Source organism: Saccopteryx leptura, chromosome 11 (assembly GCF_036850995.1).
Source record: "Saccopteryx leptura isolate mSacLep1 chromosome 11, mSacLep1_pri_phased_curated, whole genome shotgun sequence".
NCBI lineage: Eukaryota > Metazoa > Chordata > Mammalia > Chiroptera > Emballonuridae > Saccopteryx > Saccopteryx leptura.
The window spans coordinates 66,019,922-66,045,435 of NC_089513.1; the positions used below are offsets into that span (position 1 = coordinate 66,019,922).

At 37.6% G+C, this 25,514-nt stretch overlaps 1 protein-coding gene across 1 annotated transcript in view; it reads right to left on the minus strand.

Annotated features, from left to right (window-relative positions):
• SYCP1 (synaptonemal complex protein 1) overlaps nt 1-25,514 on the minus strand; it is a 93,155-nt gene that overhangs the window by 62,119 nt on the left and 5,522 nt on the right. Inside the window, exons 6-15 of the mRNA XM_066352658.1 lie at nt 25,137-25,204; nt 20,605-20,678; nt 15,558-15,616; nt 14,042-14,111; nt 13,386-13,459; nt 10,063-10,171; nt 6,831-6,925; nt 6,183-6,367; nt 4,585-4,652; nt 1,464-1,525 (exon numbers count right to left, since the gene is read on the minus strand). Coding sequence (XP_066208755.1) covers nt 1,464-1,525; nt 4,585-4,652; nt 6,183-6,367; nt 6,831-6,925; nt 10,063-10,171; nt 13,386-13,459; nt 14,042-14,111; nt 15,558-15,616; nt 20,605-20,678; nt 25,137-25,204 — 864 coding nt within the window. The remainder of the gene's footprint in view (nt 1-1,463; nt 1,526-4,584; nt 4,653-6,182; nt 6,368-6,830; nt 6,926-10,062; nt 10,172-13,385; nt 13,460-14,041; nt 14,112-15,557; nt 15,617-20,604; nt 20,679-25,136; nt 25,205-25,514) is intronic.

The window sequence follows — 25,514 nt, forward strand, 5'->3', positions numbered from 1 at the left end:
ATAAAGTTGTGGAGAAAATACGCGTAAATCACTCAAATTTATTAGCATTTATTAGTTACTATTATATTAATCCTATTTGTCCTTATCTTGCACAAAAATGTGCTTCACTGTCTACTGATAGACAAATAGATCAAGGAAAACAGAAATAGTCCAGATCTAGACCCACATGAATAAGGCCAATCAGATATTTATAAATGTGTTAAAACATTCAACGAGAAAAGGAGAATCTTTTTAACAAATGGTAATATCACCCTACACCAATCTGAAGTATTTAAATCTCAAATATCTCTCAAAATCATCCACTGTTTCTCACTACCACCGCCTTCTAATTCAATGCAGAAAGGATAAGTATCTGGAAATAATGCTCCCAAAAGATGAAAGAATTCGGAGTTGCAAAATCAGGTCAAGATGTGATAGGTTAAACCTAAAATTAAATGTCTATAATCATAAACTGCACTGTCTTCTGTAGCAAGGGCAAGCAAACTACAGTCTGCAAGACAAAATCAGCCTGCAGTTTCCTTTTGTAGGCTTCTAACCTAAGAATGATTTTTACATTTTTATTAGGTTGTTAAAAATAAAAGAAGGGAGAAGGAGGAGGACAAGGAAGAATGGAGGGGCATGAAAGAAGGAGAAGGAGGAGGAGATAATTACCTTTTATTTTTTTACGTGAGAGGAGGGGAGATGGAGAGAATCCCGCATGAACCCCAAGAGAGTGGGATTCCATCCAGCAACCCCCATATCTGGGGCCAATGCTCTAATCAACTGAGCTATCCTCAGTCCCCCTCCCTGTTCCCTCGCTGGGCTGATCCTCAAACCAACCACTGGCTGCAAGAGGGGAAGAAAAAAAGGAGGAGAGAGAAGGAAAAAGAAGCAGATGGTCACTTCTCATGTGTACCCTGACAGGGGAATGAACCCAGGATGTCTGCACACTGGGCCGACACACTATCCACTGAGCCAGCTGGCCAGGGCACCTAATAGCCCACAAGGCCTAAAGTATTTTCTATCTAGTCCTTTACCAGAAAAGTTTACCAACTCATGCTCTATACATTGTAATCAATTAAAATATAATGAAACCATATCCTAGCAAATTCATTAAACATGATTCTACCTGAACACTAAACTGAATACTATATATCTATATATTTCTCAAAACTGCAACTTTGTGACCCAAATGTAACAAAGACATACCAAATTGACAATCAGCTATATAACATGCTTATTGTATCTTATTTAAATGTACTGTCCTTGTCAACACCTGTTCAAATAATATAAAGACACCAAGACAGTTATCAAGATGTATAAATATTAGTATAGGTAAGAATGTAGCTTTACTAAAAATCAGATGCATTTTTTTTTTATATTTTAGCTGAAAAATTTAGCATAAAACATTTATAGTGTGAGAGTCTAAGTCCGTGGATTTGAAAAGTAATTACTATATATTAATGAGAGAAACTAGTACTTACTAAGATTTTCTTCAATTCTTCAAGTTCTACTTCTTGGTTATTTTTAAGCTTAGTCATCTCTTCTAAAAAAAGCAAAGGAATATAAATGTATTAAAAGCTGGATTAAAAGACTAGAAAAGGAGAGACAGGAAAAAAGAATAATACCATTTGAAAGGGGAAAACTAAGAGATGGATTAATGCAACCAGAGTACCCAAAGCAGCAATTTTCAACCAGTGTGCTGCAAGAATTTCTTTTCTTTTCTTTTTTTTTTTTTGCATTTTTCTGAAGCTGGAAACAGGGAGGCAGTCAGACAAACTCCCGCATGCCTCCCGCATGCGCCCGACCGGGATCCACCCGGCACGCCCACTAGGGGGTGATGCTCTGCCCATCTTGGGGCATCGCTCTGTTGCAATCAGAGCCATTCTAGCGCCTGAGGTAGAGGCCACAAAGCCATCCCCAGCGCCCGGGCCATCTTTGCTCCAATGGAGCCTTGGCTGCGGGAGGGGAAGAGAGAGACAGAGAGGAAGCAGAGGGGGAGGGGTGGAGAAGCAGATGAGCGCTTCTCCTTGTGTGCCCTTGCCGGGAATCGAACCCGGGACCTCCGCACGGGACCTCCGCATGCCAGGCTGATGCTCTACCACTGAGCCAACCAGCCAGGGCCGCAAGAATTTCTAAAACATGCAATACCTATTTAGTCAGGGGCACGGGCCTCTTTTCCTCTACACTGTCAAATGAAAACGTGACAGCAACCAGCACAACAATAGCCGTCCAATGTGAATGAATTTAATTATACCTATGTTTTGTTAGATCAACAAAAATATATTTTTCAGTGTGCCGCAGAACTTTAAAAATTAGTTATGTGTGTCATGAATAAAAAAGGTTGAAAATCACTGCCCTAAAGTATAGTGGAAGTCCAAATGGGACTATATAAAAATAATGGATAAGCATTAATAATGTTTCTATAAAGTTAATTCAACAACCAAATGACCCCAAAGTTCATTAAACAAAATGAGCAATCAATCCATATTCAAAATGTAGTCATGCAGCATGTGTGTGCTTTTACCTTCTTCAACTCATCACTCTCTCTTAAACGTTTGGCCTCTTCTTCATCTTCACTCCAAACTTACAAGTGATCCACTTGGCTCCAGCTAACTCTAACCATTGTACTCTGGATGTCAACACTCCCAGCTCCTCTGAGACTTTCGTTGCTCTATTACCAATATAATTGACTCTCTATAGAGAAATCTTTAACTTACCTCATCACAGCTAAACATCTATTCGAATATGTAAGTATCTGATTGACCTTTCTGCCCTTTCATACTACAGTCAAATCTCAGTTTTGTTTGGCAAATTCCTGTTATCTACAAACTTCTTTTTTAACTCCATGCAGAACTAATGCCTATCTCCATGATATTAATAAAATCATGATCTCAAGATCACCAATAACCATTTTGTGGTGTAATTCTATGTTCTCATTATTGTGCAGCTTTCGGGCATCTGATACTATTAACCACTCTACTTTTCTCTCTTTGATTTTTTAGACCTTGCATTATTCAGATTTCTTGTTTCCTAACTCCTGACCCTGTTTTCTTTTCTAACACCCTTCCTTCTTGTCACCTTAAATAATAATGCTTTACAATGCTTTTCTTTCTATAGCTCCATGAATTCAACATTAGGCTAATGAACTATAAAGTCTTTCTAGCCCATACCTCCTGCTTTATTCTTTATTACATTTGATGTAAGAAAATTATGTCACTTAAATTTTATTATATCTGAAACACTGTCTTTCCTCACTGTTAAGGATTATTAACCATTGGAAATATAATTATATATTGTATAATTGTATATTAGTAAAAACCAAATACTTGTAATAATTGCCCAAAGTCTTTAAGAAAAAATTAATAAAATTGAAATGCCAATGTAGAGTCTAAAAGAAAAACCTGTCAAATGCAAAGCTTATTTAACCATGAAGGTTAGTTTTAAGTAAAAACAGTTAATTTTTTTAAACTCAAGGATTAAAGATAGTAGACTGAGCACGTCTCCATCTCTCTCTCTCATATTCTATATATAATTTTTTAAAGTATATATATATACTGCTCACAAAAATTAAGGAATATTTAAAAATGAATATGAAGCAATAAAAAAAAGCATTTGATTTTTTATTAAACAAGAACATCAGAAAAGCAAGCAATTCAAAGAAAGTTGTTCAATTATGAAAATGAGATGCAAAACCAACTTTTATTTCATTGGTGAAAATGCACTATATAAATGGCTGAAAGTACTGGAGTATCTGCATGTTTCCTGACCCCCTAATTTTTGTGAGCAGTAGTTGAACAACATTTTTAAAACACTAGACACATTACCATCCCTGACTGCCAAATCTAAATAAGTCCTCTTATTTTCTTCCATTGCATCATTTTCATTTCCTTCATAGCACTTACCCCAATTTGAATATTAAATGTTTGTGATTGTTTGACCTGTCTCCCCAAGTAGATTTCATTAGAACAAAAACCATGTCTATTATGTTCCTAATTATGTATCCCAAGTTAATTGAAGAATAAAAATCAAAATCTAAATTCAATAGTTACATTATCTAATATCAATATAATATCTAATAATAATAAGCAGCAGCAGCAATGGAAAGCGCTAGAGGGAGAATCTGTTATATAACCAGAGTGAAAGCAAACACAGGTATATACACAAAAATTGACCACAGGAGCAAAACCTATTTAGAGCAATATCAGATTGAATTAAACATGGGAGACACATGAAGAAGCAAAGCAAACTGTACCAAGAAGCTGAGAAAAAATTATTTGACAAAGGTTTTGTATTTATAGTTGTCATTAACTTGATATGCACTATTTCACTCTTTAAATGAGCAACAAAAAGACAGCTCATTACTTCAAGAGTCTAAACTTAGGCAATGAGATTGCTCTTAAAATTGCAACAGAACAGATTTGAACTGTTTAAAGTCTTTCTTAAGGTTTAAATTTCCCATCTCTGAAAAATCAAATAAAAAATTATCAAACAATAATTATTGGTAAATGACAGAAGAGAAACTATATTTTATTCTGAATTAGTGCTTATGTTTCTAAAATTGACTAATATTATGATATACATGTATTATTCTCTAAATCTTACCCAGTTCACTTGATTTCTCCTGAAGCTCCATGGTAAGTATTTTCAATTGATCTTCACTTTTTTCCAATCTTGAAAAATATATTATTAGTTTACAACATAAAATATTCTTACTCAGAATTCATCTAGTAACTAAAATTGGTGCAATTTAGCAACAATATATCTTAGCACAGATTCATTCATTCAATGATTAAACATTTTTGAGTATCTAGTCTATGCCAGGGGCATAACATTTTAAAATAAGATATTGCTATTATAAATACATAGTTGTATATTAATCTACATAAAACCTCAAAGCTTGTAGTCACAATTTATCTGTTTCTTAGTTATTGATGATAATCAAATTAATGCATCCTAGAACTCTAAGATTGAGTATGCAACTACTATTATACTGAATGCCTTAGAAACAATATAAAATATGAAAACTTGTGCAATTTGCTTAATTCCTCTGGTTTTCTGTTTCCTCATCTATAAAATTGAGGTAATTGAAACAGATGACAACTAAGATCACTTAAAATTTTTAAATCTGCAAATCAGCTAGATAGGACAATCATGAATATATCAGATTAGCCCAGCTGGAAAAGCTAGTTTTCCTTCCTTCACCAGACTCAAGCAGTAGACAAGAAATACCAATTAAAAATAATTACACAGACCTCATAGCACAGCCTTATAGGAATTTCTCCTTAATACAAAGTAGTAAAAAACAGCAAGTTTTTAACTCGTTTTAGACAAATAATAGCTTATTTTATAATTAATCATATTCATTAATCCATTAATCTAATGAAAATGTTTAAGTACATTCTTTGTACCAGGTTAATTTTATAAATCAGAAAGAAAGTTACAGACCTCAGTAAAGCAAACCCCACTTCCCCATAAGAAGTTATTTCTATGAAGCTAATAATAAGTTTAATTAAATACATCATATCACGGCCCTGGCCAGTTGGCTCAGTGGTAGAGCATCGGCCTGGCGTGCAGGAGTCCTGGGTTCGATTCCCAGCCAGGGCACACAGGAGAAGCGCCCATCTGCTTCTCCACCCCTCCCCCTCTCCTTCCTCTCTGTCTCTCTCTTCCCCTCCTGCAGCCGAGGCTCCATTGGAGCAAAGTTGGCCGGTGCGCTGAGGATGGCTCTGTGGCCTCTGCCTCAGGCGCAAAAATGGCTCTGGTTGCAACAGAGCAATGCCCTAGATGGGCAGAGCATCGCCCCTTGGTGGGCATGCCAGGTGGATCGCAGTCGGGTGCATGCGGGAGTCTGTCTGACTGCCTCTCCGTTTCCAATTTCGGAAAATACAAAAATAAATAAATAAATATAATACATACATCTATCTATATATATATATCACTACATCAGCACTTACCAGTTTATCTAGGTAGCTTGACTCTATGGCAAAGCATGTATTGGAACTATTCTAGAAGATGCCTACTACCTTTTCCTAGGATACCTGCCAACCCAATATAAACTTAAAATGTATTCCCAGTTTATACAAAACAAAAAAAGACTTGATCACAATTGTTATGGGAAACTACAAGTCAGTTGACAATGAAAATAGCACTAAGTATTAGAAGTAAATCATTTTTATTCAGCTAATAAGAGATATACTTACTTCTGATGTTCTGTAGTCAGTAATTCTTTCAAGTTGCAGATAGTAGTATTAAGATCAGTAACCACAAATAATTGAGCAGCTTTAGCTTTATTAAATTCTTCCATTTGAGCTTCTTTTTCTTCAGTGAGCTGGTATATTTTTTTTGTTGCTATCTGCAAATCTTCCTCTAAAGCCTTTTGAGCACTCTAATGAAATGAAATACAAAACAGAAACTAGTATAATCCAAGCCCCTTAAGAAAAAAAGCTGAACTCATCTGTGATTTGCTGTCCCTCCTTACCCTCTCTCTCCCCTTTTCTACTCTATCCAATACTCTTATTTCAATTCACCATTCCTCCAAAGCCCACCTCTAGCCCCAAACTTTCCATGGAGACTACCTAGCTAATCCAGGCTATAACGTTCTTACAATTCTTAGATCATAGCAATTTTTGCCTGAACCACACTGTTGATACCTAACATGGCCTTGTATTTTAGTTATTGTGATTTTTATCCAATGTCTCTAATTAAACTATAAGCCTTTTGTGACTGGGATTGTATCTTCTCTATTTGAAGCTCTGGATCCTGGTACATCATATTATCATTCAATAAATATTTGTTGACTGATGGATAGTGTGAGACTTATTATACAGTAATCAGTTTTTAAATCATACCACACTTCTTTGCAAGGACATTTTGCAATCTTCTAGTTCTGATGTCAGATAATCCTGCTTCTCATTTGATTCCTTTAAGTTTTCATTCTGTAATTCTGAAACAGAAAGTTGTAGATAGGTAATACTTACTAGGAAATAGAAAGAAACCTATGTATTCTTATGGACCAATGTCACCCCATTAAATTTCATCTCTAAGTAAAAAAAAAATACAAAAAAAGGATACATAGAACAGACTGACAGCTGTCAGAGGGAAGGGGTGTTGGGGGACTGGATGAAAAAAGATGAAGGGATTAAGAAAAAATATATAACATATATATAAAACAAATAGTCACAGACAACAGTATGGTGATAGCCAGAGGAAAAGGGGATGACGGGAGGTGGAAGAGGACAAAGAAGGGTTAATGGAGATGGAAAGAAACTTTATTTTGGGCAATGGGAACCCGATGCAGACTTGAATCCTATATGGTTTTGTTAACCAATGTCACCCCAATAAATTCAATTAAAAAGAAAACAATGATAACAACTTTCTTCCAATAAACAAAGAAAGTCAAAAGAAAGCAGAATGATACCTTTGGTGTGCTAAAAGAAATTTCTAGAAATTACTGAGTGTGCCAACCAAGAAATAACATATCATGCTGAATAAACAAATTTTCAGACAAATAAAATGGAAGAGGGATCACAAGCATATTCTTACTAGATGATATTCTCAATATTTGCCTTTAAAGCAAAAAGGATATGATCCAAATGAAAGGCTTGAGATGTAAAAATACAGAATTAAGAGGAAAATACATAGGTAAAACCAAATAAACACTGCCTATATAAAATAGTAATAATAATGTCTTATTTATAGAATTAAAATACAAAACAAAAAATATACACTCGTCCCTCACCATATCGCGGTTCACTTTTTGCAGTCTCAACAATCATGGATTTTTTAAATTTTATATATCTAATTTTGTATTGCGAATTTTTCACTGTATCATGGGATTGTGCGGTATATAGGTATTTTTATATATTTATTTTTTCAGTAAAATAAGCAAAATAAATATGAGAAAGGTTAATAATGGTGTGGAAAAGGTTTATAAGAGTGTAAGGAGGGTTTATAAAGACTTAAAAATATATAAATAATAAAATAAATATAAGGACACTACTTCATGGATTTTCGCCTATCTCAGGGGGTTCTGGAATCTAACCCCCGCAATAGATGAGGGACTAAGACAAAAACAGAAAAAGATAGAACTAAATGTAATTAATATTCTGTGAAGTCCTTGAATAACTAAAGAAGGTAAATATATTAATTTTACACATTAAAAAATAGTCAATCCATGCTGTAATATCTCCAGTAACCACTAAAAAATAGAAACATGTAATTTTCAAAGTAGTCAAGGGTAAAAATTGGAATAACAAAAAGTAATGAGGCCCTGGCTCATTGGTAACACATCGACAGGGCATGTGGATGTCCCAGTTCAATCCCAGTCAGGACACATAGGAGAAGCAACCATCTGCTTCTCCATCCCTCTCCCCCTTTTCTCTCTCTTCCCCCTCCTGCAGCCATGGCTTGACTGGCTCAAGAGAGTTGGTCCTAGCACTGAGGATGGCTCCAAGGCCTCCACCTCAGGCACTAAAAATAGCTCGGTTGCCAAACAACAGAGCAGTGCCCCAAATGGGCAGACCATCATTTGCAGAGTGCATGTGGGAGTCTGTCTCTCTGCCTCCCCTGCTCTCACTTAATTTTTTTTAAAGTAATAATACTAGGACTTCCACTTTTGGGAAGATAAAATAGATATACTTTTCCATACAGTAATATGAAATGAGTAGGCACCTGACCTGTGATGACGCAGTAGATACAAGCACTGACCTGGAATGCTGAGGTTGCCAATTATAAACCCTGGCTTGCCTGGTCAAGGAACATACGGGAAGCAACTACAAGTTGATGCTTCCCACTCTTCCCCTTTCTAGCCTCTTTCTAAAGTTAATAAATAAAATCTTTAAAAAAAAAGAAATGAGCAAGCATATGTTAGAGAGAACTAGATAATTATTTGCTATGTGAAAAAGCAAGTTTTTAAGAGAAAAGTGGCCAATACAACAAGACCCCCATGATGCTCTAAAAGGTGCCAGTGCTTCATAAAGTGTATTATGCCTACCAAGTGCTCTGCCATTTGAACAAGTTTGAAAAAGTTCAGTAAAACAGTCTCAACATAACATGACATTCAAGATCCTTCATAATCTGATTCAAACATTCTTTTCCAGTCTCATCTACCTGAGTTCAAGATACAGATAAACTAATTAGTGTTTGAAATATACCCTAACTTTCACACTTCCATGACTTGCACAAGCCATTTCTTCTGCATGCATTCTCTCTTTCAATTTGTCTCATGAAACTCTGGCCATGTCCCTGACCTGCAGTGGCACAGTAGATAAAGCATCGACCTGGAACACTGAGGTTGCCGGTTCGAAATCCTGGGCTTGCCCGGTCAAGGCACATATGGAAGTTGATGCTTCCTGCTCCTCCTCCCTTCTCTCTCTCTTTCTTTCTTTCTCTCTCTCTCTCTCTCCTCTCTAAAATGAATAAAGTCTTAAAAAATACATTTTTTTAAAAAGCCTGACCTGTGGTGGCTCAGTGGATAAAGTATCAACTTGGAACACTGAGGTCGCCAGTTCAAAACCCTGAGCTTGGCTGGTCAAGGTACATATGGGAGTTAATGCTTCCTGATCCACCCTTCTTTCTCTCTCTCTTTCTCTTTCTGCCCCCTCACTAAAATAAATAAATAAATAAATAAATAAGAAACTTTGGTCATGTGAGGTTTAGTTCAACAATTTTTCCCTATATACCTTTCCAAATGTCTTCCTCCAGAAATAATTAATAATTCCTTCCATTGTGCTCCAATAGTATTCATTCATTCATAAAATATTTATTGAGTGCCTAATATGTGCCGGGCATTGTTCCCGGAATGCATCAGTAAACAAAAAGACATAGACACCTGTTCTCATAGAGCACTTTGTTGAAACTAAACAAAGTGAGAGTATAAAAAGGTAAAAGAGGAGCATATGTACTTTGAAAGAGCTCCCTAAGTGACTCTGTCGTGCTCTTCTTAAACTGGTTCATCCCAGGTTGGGAATTACAGCACTAGAAAACATTACAACAAAACTGTAATGAAAGCCAAAAATTAAAACATATAAAGAGCAATACATAAGACATATATATGTTATACTTTATTATATAAATTCTTACTTATTTTTCCTTCTAATTGATTAACTTTATCTCTGGATTCCTTTAGCAGCAATGTTAACTCTTTTATTTTATTTTCTTTCTCAGTGTTTTGGAGCAATAGCAGCGATACCTAAAATTAAATATTAAATAACATTATATAAATGAAAAATAAAATATGACACCTTAGCATTTATCATCACCTATGATTATTTTATGTCCTTATTGATATACTTTTCAGCTGGCTGTACCTAGCATTTAATATAAGCTTGTACAAAAATCCTTTATTAAATGAATGAATGAAGAACCAGCAGCAGGTCCTTAAAAACAATGTTTCATTCACTATTATTTTGCATAATTTTTTTGCATAATTTTGATGAGATGCCAGACAAACCTACCTTTTGTTTATATCAATTAGCCTACGATAAAATTGGTTTCATTATACATCGTTTTGCCACTGTCCCAAGAACCTACTGATGACATTAAGTGAGGACTTACTGTAATATGATATACCCAATATTATAGCGTGCATTTTAACTTATTATTGAAAATATTACATAATAAAGTCTAGTTGGTTCATTTATTCCATAAATCTTATTGAGCATCCACATCATTCCAGAAACCATAATAAGCATTAGATATACAGAAATGAGGTACCCACCTTCAAAAAACTCATAACCTGCACCAGGAAAACAAACAACTGAACTTGAATATTATTAGTAATGGGACAAAAACGTTACAGGAATTGGAAATGGTCCACCTATATCAGTCTTGGGGGATGTAACCAAAAATTCATCCTTCTCAGAGAACTGAATCAAGTTTTGATAGACAAGTAGAAATTAAACATGGGGAAATAAGCATTCTAGACTCATAAAAGAACACAAAGGATCAAGAGATCATTCTTCATCAAGAGAACTGAAAATATTCAGACGGCTAGAACACTGAGCATATGTAAAGAAAAGGAAAAGATAAACTTATAAAGATAAGCTGAAGACCTGCAGATTCAAGATGGCATTAGACTTCTATCATCCAAACCACAGTATGTAAAGAAATCAGTTGAAAAGAATGGAAAATGATTTAGCATAGAAAAGCAAGGTCAAACCTAAGAGCCTGTGCAAGGAAGATACTAATGAGAAGCAAGGTAAATCCACCCCAAAGATCCCCAGAACGTTTCAGGGTATAAGAGGCAACAGACACTATGGAAGGTAGGTATGAAACAGGAGACTATAAGGAAACTATCTGAAAGTCTATAAAGAATAGAAGACCTTCCTAGGTTCACTTAACTCTTCTTTCCTGGACTCTACTCCCTAATAGTGAATGTAGTCAGAGATCTAACCCTACTCTATCCTTGAAACAGACACAGACATAATCAAATAAAAAAAGAGAATCTCTAAATCTGAGTATACCAGGCATAAGGAATGGTGGGGGTGAAGGTCATGACTGAAATGTTAGCACATGGAATAATGAGACTCAGCCTGTCTTTCTACCATGCCAACCTAGCTCCAAAATGCCATCAGCCAAATTTATAACCCCAGGCAGAAATGTGAAGAAAAAAGTCTTTAAAATAACGACATTTAGGAATCCCCAATAAAAACACTAGCTGGCCACACTATCATTTTACAGGGAACCCCAACAATCTTTAAGTTCTGTCAACGCACCCAGAACTTCAATACGTTTTTTAGAGCTGCATTCTATTTTTGTGTTCTTTATAATAATCATACTTTTAATTTTTAAAAAGACCTCCCTCTTTCAGAAATATAGAAAATTGCTAACTCTTTCAAAGTAAACATAACACATAAATTTTCTATCATTAAACCAGAACTAAAATAACACTCTAATATCTTCTCTGTACTTTTAACTTTTGCTACTATTGTTTATGTAGATATCCTTGTTATCCATCATTATAAGGTATGATATGGCAAATCAGAGAAGAAAACTCTGGAAAAAACAGGGAAATAAAGAGGATTCCTTTCCATATATTGCTCTCATTGGGAAGCAGAAGGCTTGAAACTGATAAAGTTGGCATAATTATTATCTGAAACCAACATTCTTGTGAACGCCAAAGAACACAGACTCACCATTTTCAAGCCTTGCACTATAACAATAGAAAGAAAAAAAAAGGTTTAATTCATCTTCACTGGTGTCCTGATGAGTCTATTTCAAAATAAACTACAAAATGTGGGCTGAGTGGTCAATGGTCATCATCTTCATATTTTATGAGGTTTTTGTCTGACCAGAAGTTCTCACAAAATAAAGTATTTTTTACAGCAATGTTCATTTACTCACTAATATAAATAATATAGGCCCTGGCCGGTTGGCTCAGCGGTAGAGCATCGGCCTAGCGTGCGGAGGACCGGGGTTCGATTCCCGGCCAGGGCACACAGGAGAAGCGCCCATTTGCTTCTCCACCCCTCTGCCGCGCCTTCCTCTCTCTCTCTTCCCCTCCCGCAGCCAAGGCTCCATTGGAGCAAAGATGGCCCGGGCGCTGGGGATGGCTCTGTGGCCTCTGCCTCAGGCGCTAGAGTGGCTCTGGTCGCAACATGGCGACGCCCAGGAGGGGCAGAGCACCACCCCCTGGTGGGCAGAGCATCACCCCTGGTGGGCGTGCCGGGTGGATCCCGGTTGGGCGCATGCGGGAGTCTGTCTGACTGTCTCTCCCTGTTTCCAGCTTCAGAAAAAAAAAAAAAAAAAAAAATATAAATAATATAGAAGATTGTCAGACCAGTGGTTGTGTAGTGGATAGAGTGTGAACCCAGAACAATGAGCTCTTTGGTTCAAAACCCAGAAGTCACCAGCTTGAATGTGAGCTTGTTGGCCTGAGCACAGGGTCACTGGCTTGAGTACAGAATCACCAACACAATCCCAAGGTCACTGGCTTGAGCCCAAAGGTCACTGACTTGAAGCCCAAGGCCTCTGGTTTGAGCCCAAGGTCACTGGCTTGAGCAAGGGGTCACTAGCTCAGCTGGAGTGCCCTGGTCAAGACATACATGAAAAGCAAGCAATGAACAACTAAAGTAAAGCAACTATGAATTGATGTTTCTCATCTCTCTCCTCCTTCTCTCTCTCCTTTTCTGTCTGTGTCTCCCTCTCCCTCTCAAAGAAAAAAAAATAATGTAGAAGATTCCTTGATTATTTTAAAAAGAACCAGCATTCATTGTGTGTGTATATTTGAGTCAATGGAAATTAATTCTGCTAGGCAAAAGGCTGAATATTTGAATATCTATAACACTAAAATTCTATACTAGAAATTTATTGTTCAGTCAGCAAATACAAATTTCTTTTGAAATATATGTATTTTATAAATTAGCAAATATAGAATATACCAAGAGTTAATTTTAAAAACACACCTGCTTTTCCTTGTCATTTACCTCCTGCTTGTATTCTTCTTCAAGGTGTTGGATTTTTTCATAATCTTCCTTTACTTTAAAAATAAAACAAATATACTTTAATATCTTAATATAATTGTATAACAAACAAAATTTTAAGTTTCTGGTATTTTATTTCATTTCCTTATTTATCTAGAAGTAAACACCAAATGTTTCTAACAAGCAAAAACTGTTTTCTTGCTAAATTTAGTAAAATAGTGAATTTAATGTTAAAGTTACAATAACTTTTAAAAATTCTATTTTTATAACACATATATAAAAGTTCTTTATAACACATTAACCTGAAATAACAGATTTTAAATATGCATTATTATTTTTACATGGAGCTGTACCAAAAAACGTAACAAGACCAAATCACACTTCTGAAAATTAACTACAAACTATAATAAGTTTTATTTCTGGGAAAATGTAGCTTCAAAGTTAAGGTATTTTTATATGTATTTTTAACATATCAATTCCCTACCATATTCCACAAGACTTTGAGGGACTTACAAAACCACATACAACAGAAAAATCCAAAGAGTTGAGGCAGCAAGCTGAAGGTATAAAAACATTAACAGAATCTAATAAAATATAAACAGCAGAAGAGTAACATAAAAATTAAATAGGATCCCTACATTTAAAACACATTTCTAGTCTGGAATTCTCAGCTTGCACACGAAGTTCTTCAAAAGCCATTATCATTTTCTGAAATATAAAGTTTAAGTTTTAAGAATCATACTTAAACTTTTTAAATAGCATTCTTCAAACTATTAAAATATCAATAAACTTGTATCACATGGCCTTTAGATTTAAAACCATATAACACTGAATAAGGAAAACCCTATAACTTTTAATAATTAAATAATTTCTAAAAATTTACTGAGTGACTATTGTGTTAGCTTCCTAGGTGCTTAAAAGTACTAGAGATAAGTTATATAAAACAGCAATAAAATGATTATTATTATTCTAGTCATTTACATAATATCCTTAGTATTAAAATCTGTCATTTTATCTTTATTTTTTATTACTTATTTAGTATCTCTCTTCCCCAATAAAGCATAACCTCTGTGAGGTTTGTTCCCATAGGAGTCCAAATTACAGTTTCATCATCTAGGAGCATAGTTCATTCAATATTCAACAAATCTTAATTTGCAAAATTAGATAATTTGTTTAGTTAATTAATAAATAGTTATTTAGTGTCTATTATGTGCTAGACACTGTTTTAGGCACTTAGGATATAAGACGAAGTCCTTATCCTACTGGAACTTATATTCCAGTGTAAGAAAAAACACATACACACACACTTGTCATAAAGTTTTAAGTGCTCTACAGAAAAGTTAAATAAGGCGAGAAGAAGATTACTAATTGAATAGAGAGATATTTTAGATAAAGTAGTAAGGGGGTAATAAAAAAAAGACACAAACGTTCTATACAGACAGAACAATTTCAAAGAGCCAAGATCAGAAATAACTTAGCAAGTTTGAGAAACATAAAAAAGAAAAGAGTGACTATAGCAGAGAAGCAAACTGGAGAATGGCGGGATGGAATAAGACAGGTCAAGCGGGAACCAGACACATTAAAATACTGTTTTTCAAATTAATGATTATGTGTCACAATGTGCTAGTGTCTGACACAGAGTTAATAAATATTTGATAAATTTAAGTTAAACAGTGTCACAAACATGTAAATTCTAAGGCTACCCACAGCAAGGGGTGGGGGTGAAGGAGGTAAAGGGGATAGAGCAAAAATGGGCAAAAAAAACCCTTATAGACACAGACAACAGTGTGGTGATTACAGGAGTATGGGGAAGGTAGACAAGGTTATGAGGGGATAAACAGTAGTGGACAAAGACTTGACTTGGGGGTAGGATGGACACACAATACAGTGTACAGAGATGTGTTGTAGAATTAAGCACCTGAAACCTATATTAACCAATGTCACCTCAATAAATTCAATTTTTTAAATAAATAAATAAAAAGCTACCCAATAACAAAACATTAATACTCATTAGGAATTGTATTGCTGATATTACATGTCACAAATAAATAATAATTCCCTTAGGAAGAACAGTTTTCTATATCTTTGAAGCTATCACTCTACCTTGCTTAGAAATACCTCTGTCTAAAATATCAGATTTTTACTACCACTTACCTCAACGTTACTATTTAGATCCATATAAACTTGCCTAGTTTCTTCCCGTTCATATTCATCTATTAAAACAAAACATTTTAAAATTAAATTTTAAAACAATTATGATGCCAACAAGATAATACTCAAAATGCCTCAGGAAAACATTAAAATATTGAAAATTCTCTGTTAGTGAAGGGCACTGTTCTATCTTTTGAATCATCTAAAGTAGCACCAAAGCAGTTTAATAGTAAGGCACAACTGTACTTCATATCAACCTCAAAAGCTTGGTAGTGTTTGATTTTCTCTAATTTCCATAATATTACTATCCATTAATTCATTCAAGTTTTGTAAAATACATCTGTCATTTTAATCTTTTCAGTGAGTAGGGGTTTAACAGCTATTCTATAAAGTATTTTTTTCCTTTATATATTTAAGATTCACAAGCTATACATGAAAGTTAAAGCTTGCTCTGATTGTCTCTTGCTCTATCTCTGAGAAGGCAAAAAGGAAACTAACCCTCAAGACAGCAAGAATAGGTTTTAAGAATGACCCCGGAGAAAAATCCCCTATGAATTCTTTATGATTTTTTTTTTGGTGCTTTAAGTGAGCAATGGTTCCCTCAAACTATACTCAAGCCTTAGTAAAGTCAGTAAAACTTAGTGTTCTTAGATAGTACTGTAGGAAATGAAGGTACAAGACAGTATAAGAAAATGTTGCTATCCCTTCATCATCTCTGCAAATAAGGCCTGCAGCACAGAAACCACATTGAATTGTAGGGTATCAGTCCCAGATTCACAGTAACAAGCAGCAAAACAAGAGAACAGCAGCTATTATAGACTCAAATATCAACAAGGAGTCAACCAACCAAAAGGGGGGTATATGAACTGACTTTAGAATAATACAAGTATCCTAAACACCTCAAAAATACTGGAGAGAAGCCCTGTGGCTCGGCGGTAGAGCGTTGGCCTAGCGTGCAGAGGACCCGGGTTCGATTCCCGGCCAGGGCACACAGGAGAAGCGCCCATTTGCTTCTCCACCCTCCGCCGCGCTTTCCTCTCTGTCTCTCTCTTCCCCTCCCGCGGCCGGGGCTCCATTGGAGCGAGGATGGCCCGGGCGCTGGGGATGGCTCCTTGGCCTCTGCCCCAGGCGCTAGAGTGGCTCTGGTCGCAACATGGCGACGCCCAGGATGGGCAGAGCATCACCCCCCTGGTGGGCAGAGCGTCGGCCCTGGTGGGCGTGCCGGGTGGATCCCGGTCGGGCGCATGCGGGAGTCTGTCTGACTGTCTCTCCCTGTTTCCAGCTTCAGAAAAATGAAAAAATAAATAAATAAATAAATAAATACTGGAGAGAGCTCTGAACTAATCATAGCATATGGAACATGAGCTGAACCATTTTTATTTGAATAGTAAAAGGCTGGGAATTTTGAGGAAATAGAGGTAGAACACATCATTTCAACAGAAAGTTCATTCTGTCTCGTTTTCACTAACACCCAGCAGCAAACTTTCTCTATTCTGCAGAAACTATTTGTACTAAAAAACTGCATTCTATCACCAACACCTTCAATCTTCCCAATACCATCTTCACCACTACTACCAAAATTCCCTCCTAGCCATTCTTCCAGCAGGCAAGTACTGAAAAATTAAATAAGTAAGACTACAGAAAAGAATATACCATTTACAGCTGTCAGGAGAGAGCAGGAACTCTGGTAGCAGAGTGTCTGATGCAGTGATAAAATACTGTAAAAATATAAGCCTACCTTTTTAGTCTTTCTTCTTAATACTTATCCATTGATTCATCCATCTATCAATTTCCCCATCCCCCCAAACTTACTCTCTTCTTCCTCCTGCCTATCTCCCTTTATTTCCCTCTCTCCCACTTTCCCCTCGCCCTTAGCTCCTTGTCTATGTGTTTCTGTCTCTGTTTCTCTCATTCTCTCTTGCTGTCTCATAAACACACACACACAACCTACTCTGCTTCATATTGGGCAACTAGACATTGCAGTATTCATTGCCTTAAAAAAACACGATTCAACGAAAAGCAACAAAAAAGTCTTTTGAGTTTCAAAAGCCAAGTGTTGGGGTTAGCAGAAGGATCCAGGACAAGAACAAGTAATAGATTTTAAATCTATATGGGTCAGAACAAAGCTTCCCATCTTCTAGACCTAAGAAATATTTCCCAGTTTGTGAAGAGGAGGCCTTTACAAGGGGAAGCTAAGAGAGCTTATTAGCTTCTGGCAGATAGCCTCTCCACTCACCAGGCTTAGCCTCAGGTTGAGGGACCACAAAAACATGAGATGGTTTGAGCAGAGTAGGACTATGCCTTTTTTACTGCAGTAGGGCTCAAGAAAGATGACAAAACCTGAGGGAAAAAATGGCTGTGAAATATATCTAGACAGATGGGGATTTAGATAGCTTTAAGGTTTCCCTTGTTTCAATATTCTGTACAAGTGAGTACAGTGGGGATAAAGCACAGAGAACCAGTGGACTTGAATGGGTCCTGAAAGAGATACAAGAGATAACTCAACAGCAACCCATGTGGGCCATTAACTGAATACCAATTGAAATGATTAGTCTCAATGGATAGATGACTGAGAAACAAATGTCCCTCTCTACCACACGGTATTACAAAGGCACTCCCAAATTTAGATATAAACCAAGGGAAAAACTCCCAAGTTTACTAAGATTACTAACTCCCAAGTTTACTAAGATTAAATTTTTCCATATCAGCAGAATCAAGGCATTATGATTTTTTTGTGAGAATAGGAGAGATACAGAGACAGATTCCTACATGTGCCCTGACCAGGATCCACCCAGCAACCCACATCTGGGGCCAATGTTCTGCTGATCTGGGGCCATGCTAGCAACCAAGCTATTTTTAGCACCTGAAGTGGAGGCTCCATGGAGCCATCCTCAGTGCCTGGGGCCGATGTGCTCAAATCAATTGAGCCATGACTGCATGAGAAGAGAAGAGAAGAGAAGAGAAGAGAAGAGAAGAGAAGAGAAGAGAAGAGAAGAGAAAGAGAGAGAGAGAAGGGAGAAGGGGAGGGGTGGAGAAGCACATGGTTGCTGGATGGCATCATGCTCTCCAGAACAGAGATGGATCGTAAGGCTGTGAGGACTGCTGCCCATTCTGCCACCCCAACTAACAAGAGAAATGGACCTGTGAAAGTTACCCAAACACAGATGTGGGTGGATTTGATTGCAGCCAGGGTAGATAGGGAGAAATTAGATGGCAAGCCTAATAAAGTCTTGTTGGAGCTTTGGCAGCAGCTTGAGTCAGAACAGAGGTTCCAGCTGTTGAAAAATGGGGGAAGCGCGTGGCCCCTGCATCTGTCAGGAAAATGGCTGGCGCTCAGGTTTCAGGATCCTCAAAGATGTGTTGTCCCAGTTTGACTAGGGGCAAGGCCAAGGGACTGATCCAACAAAGAAGGAAAGAGGGCTGGAGAGCCCCGTGTGAAATTGGCAATCCACTGGTCCCCTTCTAGTGTGCAGCAGGTGTTGGCACTGCCTGTAATGGACTTTTTACTTTGGTGATTTGCACAGACAGCTGGGCTATCATGGACTGCTTCTCACCCATTTGCAGAGACACACCAAGGTCACTTTCCTCAATGGTCATGGCCGTGGACTATACGGGCCCCCCATCATGATGGGGGGCCTTGTTGGCACTGTGGGGTATGGGACTAGAGGTGGCCTCCAGCTAACTCCCTGGGCAGAGTGCTTAAAGAGACACTGTAATCAGGGGTCCCCAAACTTTTTACACAGGGGGCCAGTTCACTGTCCCTCAGACCATTGGAGGGCTCCCACATACAGTGCTCCTCTCACTGACCACCAATGAGAGAGTTGCCTCTTCTGGAAGTGCGGCGGGAGCTGGATAAATGGCCTTAGGGGGCCAAATTGCAGCCTGCGGGCCGTAGTTTGGGGACGCCTGCAAATGGTACCTTTGTAATTGTCATTTTGGGTATGTACGTAATGTACCTATTATGAAGCAAGCAACCCTAACAGAGTGGAATGTGGGGCAGCTGTGTTAGGTATGCTTGCTGATGTACCAGCTGTAAGCACTTTGCTTGATTAGTGTGTGAGCCCCTGGCAGAGGTACGTGTGCATAGCCTATACAACAGTATGGGTGCTTGCACTCAGGGGGATTGCAAATGGCAGACTGCCTGCCCACCACTGTGAGGTGCCATTCTTGCTATTTGTTTGCCTGAAACACAGTTTTCCCCTGCCTGTGTGCTCGTCCACCATTGTGAGACTTTATTAAATGGAATAGCCCAAGGCTTTCTGGCTCTGCAGTTTCTCTACCGTCTGCCTGAATCCAATGTGAACCTGCCTGGCCTCAGCCACCAGTATTACAGTTGAGTTTGTTGATTAAACTTACTCAAAATCATATACTCTGCAAAATTTGTCACAGTACCAGAAAACCAGACCGAAGGGGAAGAAGGAAAATATAACTATGTAAGATGAAAACTTTACAAACTGCTCAGTGACCTGCCATATAACTATAAACATGAAAACAGGATTAAACCACTAAATCGGGGGGAGGGGGGGAATAAATTAAGACAAAAGTCATTTTATCACTTAGTTTATTTAGTCTAGATAGTTCTTGCCTTTTTCAGTGATGCATAGGCGGAAAAAAGTCTATATCATGAGAAAATATTGTCAAAAGAAAGGAAACAAAATGAAAGATGTTAAACAGCCTACCTCTGAAAAGAAATTCTACAGAAACCAAATAAAAATTCCAGAAAACTATTTGATATTCTCAACAGAACCGAGATAACATGGCCTCAATGAGAAAGATACAGTCATAAAGAAAGAAATGACCACACATATAATAAGGCAAGTATTAAGAATTTCTTATGGGGAAAAAAAATCTGTGTCACATCAAGGTATAATCTTTAGTTCATTTAAGAGATCACCTAAAAAATGTTTAAAAGTTTCTTCAAACCACCATCTGATCTCAGACTAGAGAGAGCCTGAAACTGAACAGTGAAAAGACTATTTCTTCTGCTCTCAACACTACCATTAAATAATAATAAATTGATACAATCACATAGAACAAGAAAATTATTTACATTTCTTTGTCTTTTCTGTAGATCTGGTACAGGTTTCTTTCAGTAAATTGCATAAATGCCTTGTAGCATTATTCCTGGAACAAAGAAAAGAATTAGCCTAAGTTTAAACTGATTGCAAGCAAAAGCATATATAAAAGTTATGAAACATAACTATTACATTTTTAAAGAAATTCTTAAACATTAAATTTTTTATATATCACATATTGTTTATAAATCATTATGTGAAGAAAAAATGGGTTGACAGGCCCTGGCTGGTTGGCTCAGCGGTAGAGCGTCGGCCTAGCGTGCAGAGGACCCGGGTTCGATTCCCGGCCAGGGCACACAGGAGAAGCGCCCATTTGCTTCTCCACCCCTCTGCCGCGCCTTCCTCTCTGTCTCTCTCTTCCCCTCCCGCAGCCAAGGCTCCATTGGAGCAAAGATGGCCCGGGCGCTGGGGATGGCTCCTTGGCCTCTGCCCCAGGCGCTAGAGTGGCTCTGGTCACAACATGGCGACGCCCAGGATGGGCAGAGCATCACCCCCTGGTGGGCAGAGCATCGCCCCTGGTGGGCGTGCCGGGTGGATCCCGGTCGGGCGTATGCGGGAGTCTGACTGTCTCTCCCTGTTTCCAGCTTCAGAAAATAGCAAAAAAAAAAAAAAAAAAAATGGGTTGACTATACAATTAGCAAAGTTAGTTGTAAAGTCTCCCTTTAAAAGTAAAAGGAATAAATACTTAACAAGTTTCTACCCAAGTATCTATCAATAATCTATCAATGCCCTGACCAGTTGGCTCAGCAGTAGAGCATCAGCCCAGTGTGTAGAAGTCCCAGGTTCAATTCCTGACCAGGGCACACAGAAGAAGAGACCATCTGCTTCTCCATTGTTCCCCCTCTCTTATCTCTCTCTTCCCCTCCTGCAGCCAAGGCTCCATTGGAGCAAAGTTGGCCAGGCACTGAGGATGGCTCCATGGCCTCTGCCTCAAGCACTAAAATGGCTCCGGCTGCAATGGAGCAACGCCCCAGATGGGCAGAGCATCACCCCCCAGTGGGCTTGCCAGGTGGATCCCGGTCGGGTGCATGCAGGAGTCTGTCTCTCTGCCTCCCCACTTCTCACTTCAGAAAAATTAAAAATAATAAATTAAAAATAATAATAATAATAATCTATCAGTAAATGGTTCCAGGTTTGCCTAAGGAAAAAAAAGGAGAGGGTTGGGCTTTTCATTTATTAATTAACCTATAAATATTCCAGCTGACTTATTTACCTTCAAAACATAAAATGGGTAATTTTCTGCTAGCCATTCATTATGTGGATAATAATACCTCTGACTGCCTCAAAATATACCAAGAAAGCATATGATAAAATTCAATATTCATTTCTCAACAAAGTAGGTAGAGAGAGAATGGTACCTCAACATAATAAAGGCCATATGTTACAAGCCGACATCTAACAAGGTGAAAAGCTAAAAGCTTTTCCTTTAAGATCAGATACAAGAGAAAGAGGCCTACTCTTACCACTTTTATTCAGCATAGTATTAGAAAATGTAGTAAGAGCAATTAGGCAAGAAAATAAAAGGAAACCAAATAGGAAAGGAAGAGGTAAAACTGTTACTATTTACAGATGGCATGCTATCATATATTTAAAGAAAAAACCCTAAATATTCCACCAAAAAAAACCCTTTTAAAATAAGCTCAGTAAAGTAGTAAAATACAAAATCAATACACAAAAATCAGTTGCTTTCTATACACTAAGAAAACAATTCCATCTACAAATACATAAAAAAATATGATACCTAGGAATAAATTTAACTAAGGAGGTAAAAGACCTATACACTGAAAACTGTTAAGACACTGATTACATAAACTGAATTAAGACACAAATAAACACAAAAATATTCTGTACTCATGGATGCAAAGTTATGTTAAAATGTCCATACCAGCTAAAGCAATCTAGAGATTCACTACAATCCCTATGAAAATTTCAACAGCATTTTTCACAGAAATAAAACAATCATAAAATTTGTATAAAATGGCCCTGGCCGGTTGGCTCAGCGGTAGAGCGTCGGCCTAGCGTGCGGAGGACCCGGGTTCGATTCCCGGCCAGGGCACATAGGAGAAGCGCCCATTTGCTTCTCCACCCCTCCGCCGCGCTTTCCTCTCTGTCTCTCTCTTCCCCTCCCGCAGCCAAGGCTCCATTGGAGCAAAAAGATGGCCCGGGCGCTGGGGATGGCTCTGTGGCCTCTGCCTCAGGCGCTAGAGTGGCTCTGGTCGCGGTATGGCGACGCCCAGGATGGGCAGAGCATCACCCCCTGGGGGGCAGAGCACCGCCCCTGGTGGGCGTGCCGGGTGGATCCCGGTCGGGCGCATGCGGGAGTCTGTCTGACTGTCTGTCCCCGTTTCCAGCTTCAGAAAAATGAAAAAAAAAAAAAAAAGAAAGAAAAAAAAAAAAAATTTGTATAAAATGAAAAAGATCCTGAATAGTCAAAGCAATCTGGAGAAAGAATAAAGCTGAAGGCATCAACTTCCTGATTTCAAACTATATTACAAAGCTATAGTAATCAAAACAGACTAGTATCAACATAAAAACAAACACATAGATCAGTAGAACAGAATAGCCCAGTAATAAACAAAAAACATATATGATCAACTCATTCATGACAAAGGAGTCAAGAATATACAACAGGAAAAAGACAACCTCTTCAATAAACATGACCTAGACTTCAGACACCATTCACAGGTGTCTTCAGACACGAAGCCCAGGTTGTTTCCTATACTTAGAACACACTGGCTAACATCAGATGTTCCCAAGACCTCCTCCTTAGTTTCAATTAATTTCCTAGAATGGTTCACAAAGCTCAGAAAAACATGTTAGTTACTAGATCACAAGTTTATTATAAAAGGATGTAACCCAGGAACAGCCAGATGGAAGAGATGGATGGACAAGGTATAGGAAAAGAATGTGTGCTTCCACGCTTTCTCCCTAAATCTCCAGGTGTTCACCAACCTGTAAGTTCTCTGAACACTATCCTTTCAGGTTTTTCTGGAAGCTTCTTTACATTGCCATGATTGATTAAATCACTGGTCACTGGCAACTGATTCAACCTCAAGGTCCTTTCCTGTCTCTGGAAGTGGTAATACGGGCAAGAGGACTGAAAGTTCCATCCCTCTAATCACCTGATTCTCCCGGTAACCACCCCATCCTTAGTTAGGGTCCAAAAGTCACCGCATCAACCTAACAAGAGACATCACTGTCACTCTCAACACTTAGCAAATTCCAAGAGTTTTGGAAGATGTAAGTCAGGATATATCTTATAAGAACTCAATCACACACACATATAAAAGTGGCCAGTATCAAACATACAGCAAGCACACAATGTTAGAAACTTCTCTCTCCCTTCCCCCTATAACCAAACTTCATTTAAGCAGAGAAAATATTAAGGTGTGACATTTAAATTTTTCCAGGTTGACTTTCAATTAAGCTACAGTCCAGTGCAACAGCATTTTTCACTTAGCAACTTCACTGACAGTAACAGGCTTCTAGAACCATGTTTAGCATGTTTAACTTAAAGCAAGTAAGGAATAAACAAATTCAGCACTCTATGTGGACCCAGACATTACATTTTAACTATTCAATACTTACTTGGCAGCTGAATTAAACAATTCTTTATTTATTTTTTTTTTAGCAAGAGACAGACAGGAAGGGAGAGATGAGAAACATCAACTCGTAGCTACATCACTTTAGTTGTTCACCGATTGTTTCTCATAAGTGCCTTGACTGAGGTGGGAGGGGGAGCCTCAAGCTGAACCAATGACTCCTTACTCAAGCCAGCGACCTTGGGCTTCAAACCAATGACCTTTGGGCTCAAGCCAGTGACCATAGGATCATGTCTATAATCCCATTCTCAAGCTGGCGACTCCACACTAAAGCTGGTGAACCCACACTCAAGCCAGCAACCTCAGGGTTTTGAACCTGGGTCCTCAGAGTCCCAGGTTGATGCTCTTATCCACTATACCACCACCTGGTCAGGCAACAATTACATTTTTCTATTAAATTCTGCATGATATAAGCTGAATGAGGTGATAAATATATAAAATAAGACAACTATTGCCTAGAGCAAAGAAAAGGACAAGTCAAAGATGATTACTAAAGTTTTAAGCCAAAGTAAAATGGAAGAATCACTGAACCTCTAGCAAAAAACAGGAATTTGAGAATTAGCTTGAACTTGAGCCCTATTTTGCAAGTGCTGTACCTAAAATAATAGTCAAATGGAAAGGTAGACAATATACATAGGCAATTGTAAATACAGGATTATCAGGCAACTTTTTGAAACCAAATAATAGTTTCTTCTGCCTAACATTTTCTAAATTGAGATTTTATTAGCAGTCTGTGACTACAATTTGCCAAATGCAAGAATGTAAAACCTGTCTGTCTTTATTTCTCCATAGCACCCAGGTGGAATTCTACATATACTTAGTATTACATAACAGAAAATACTCAATAAACTTTTGTAAATTATTTTAATAATAAATTTGGAAAGAACAAATTTGTCATTACTTACTCTTTTATTAAATCTTTATTTTCTTGAAGTCCTTCTTCTAATTTCAAACTTACTTTTTCATTTTCAAACTAATTTAAAAAATAGAGTAACAGTTCCATCACATTTTGCTTAGCAAAATAAATGAGTATAATAGCAAGCGTTGTAATATATAGTTACATATGTAATGTACGTCTACTTACAAAAGTGACTATATTGCAGATCTTTTAATGCAGCAGTTCTCAACCTGTGGGTCGCGACCCCGGCGGGGGTCGAACGACCAAAACACAGGGGTCGCCTAAAGCCATCGGAAATACATATTTTATTTAAAAATGTATAATAAATACATATTTTATTTTAAAATGTATAATAAATACACATTTTATTTTAAAATGTATTGTA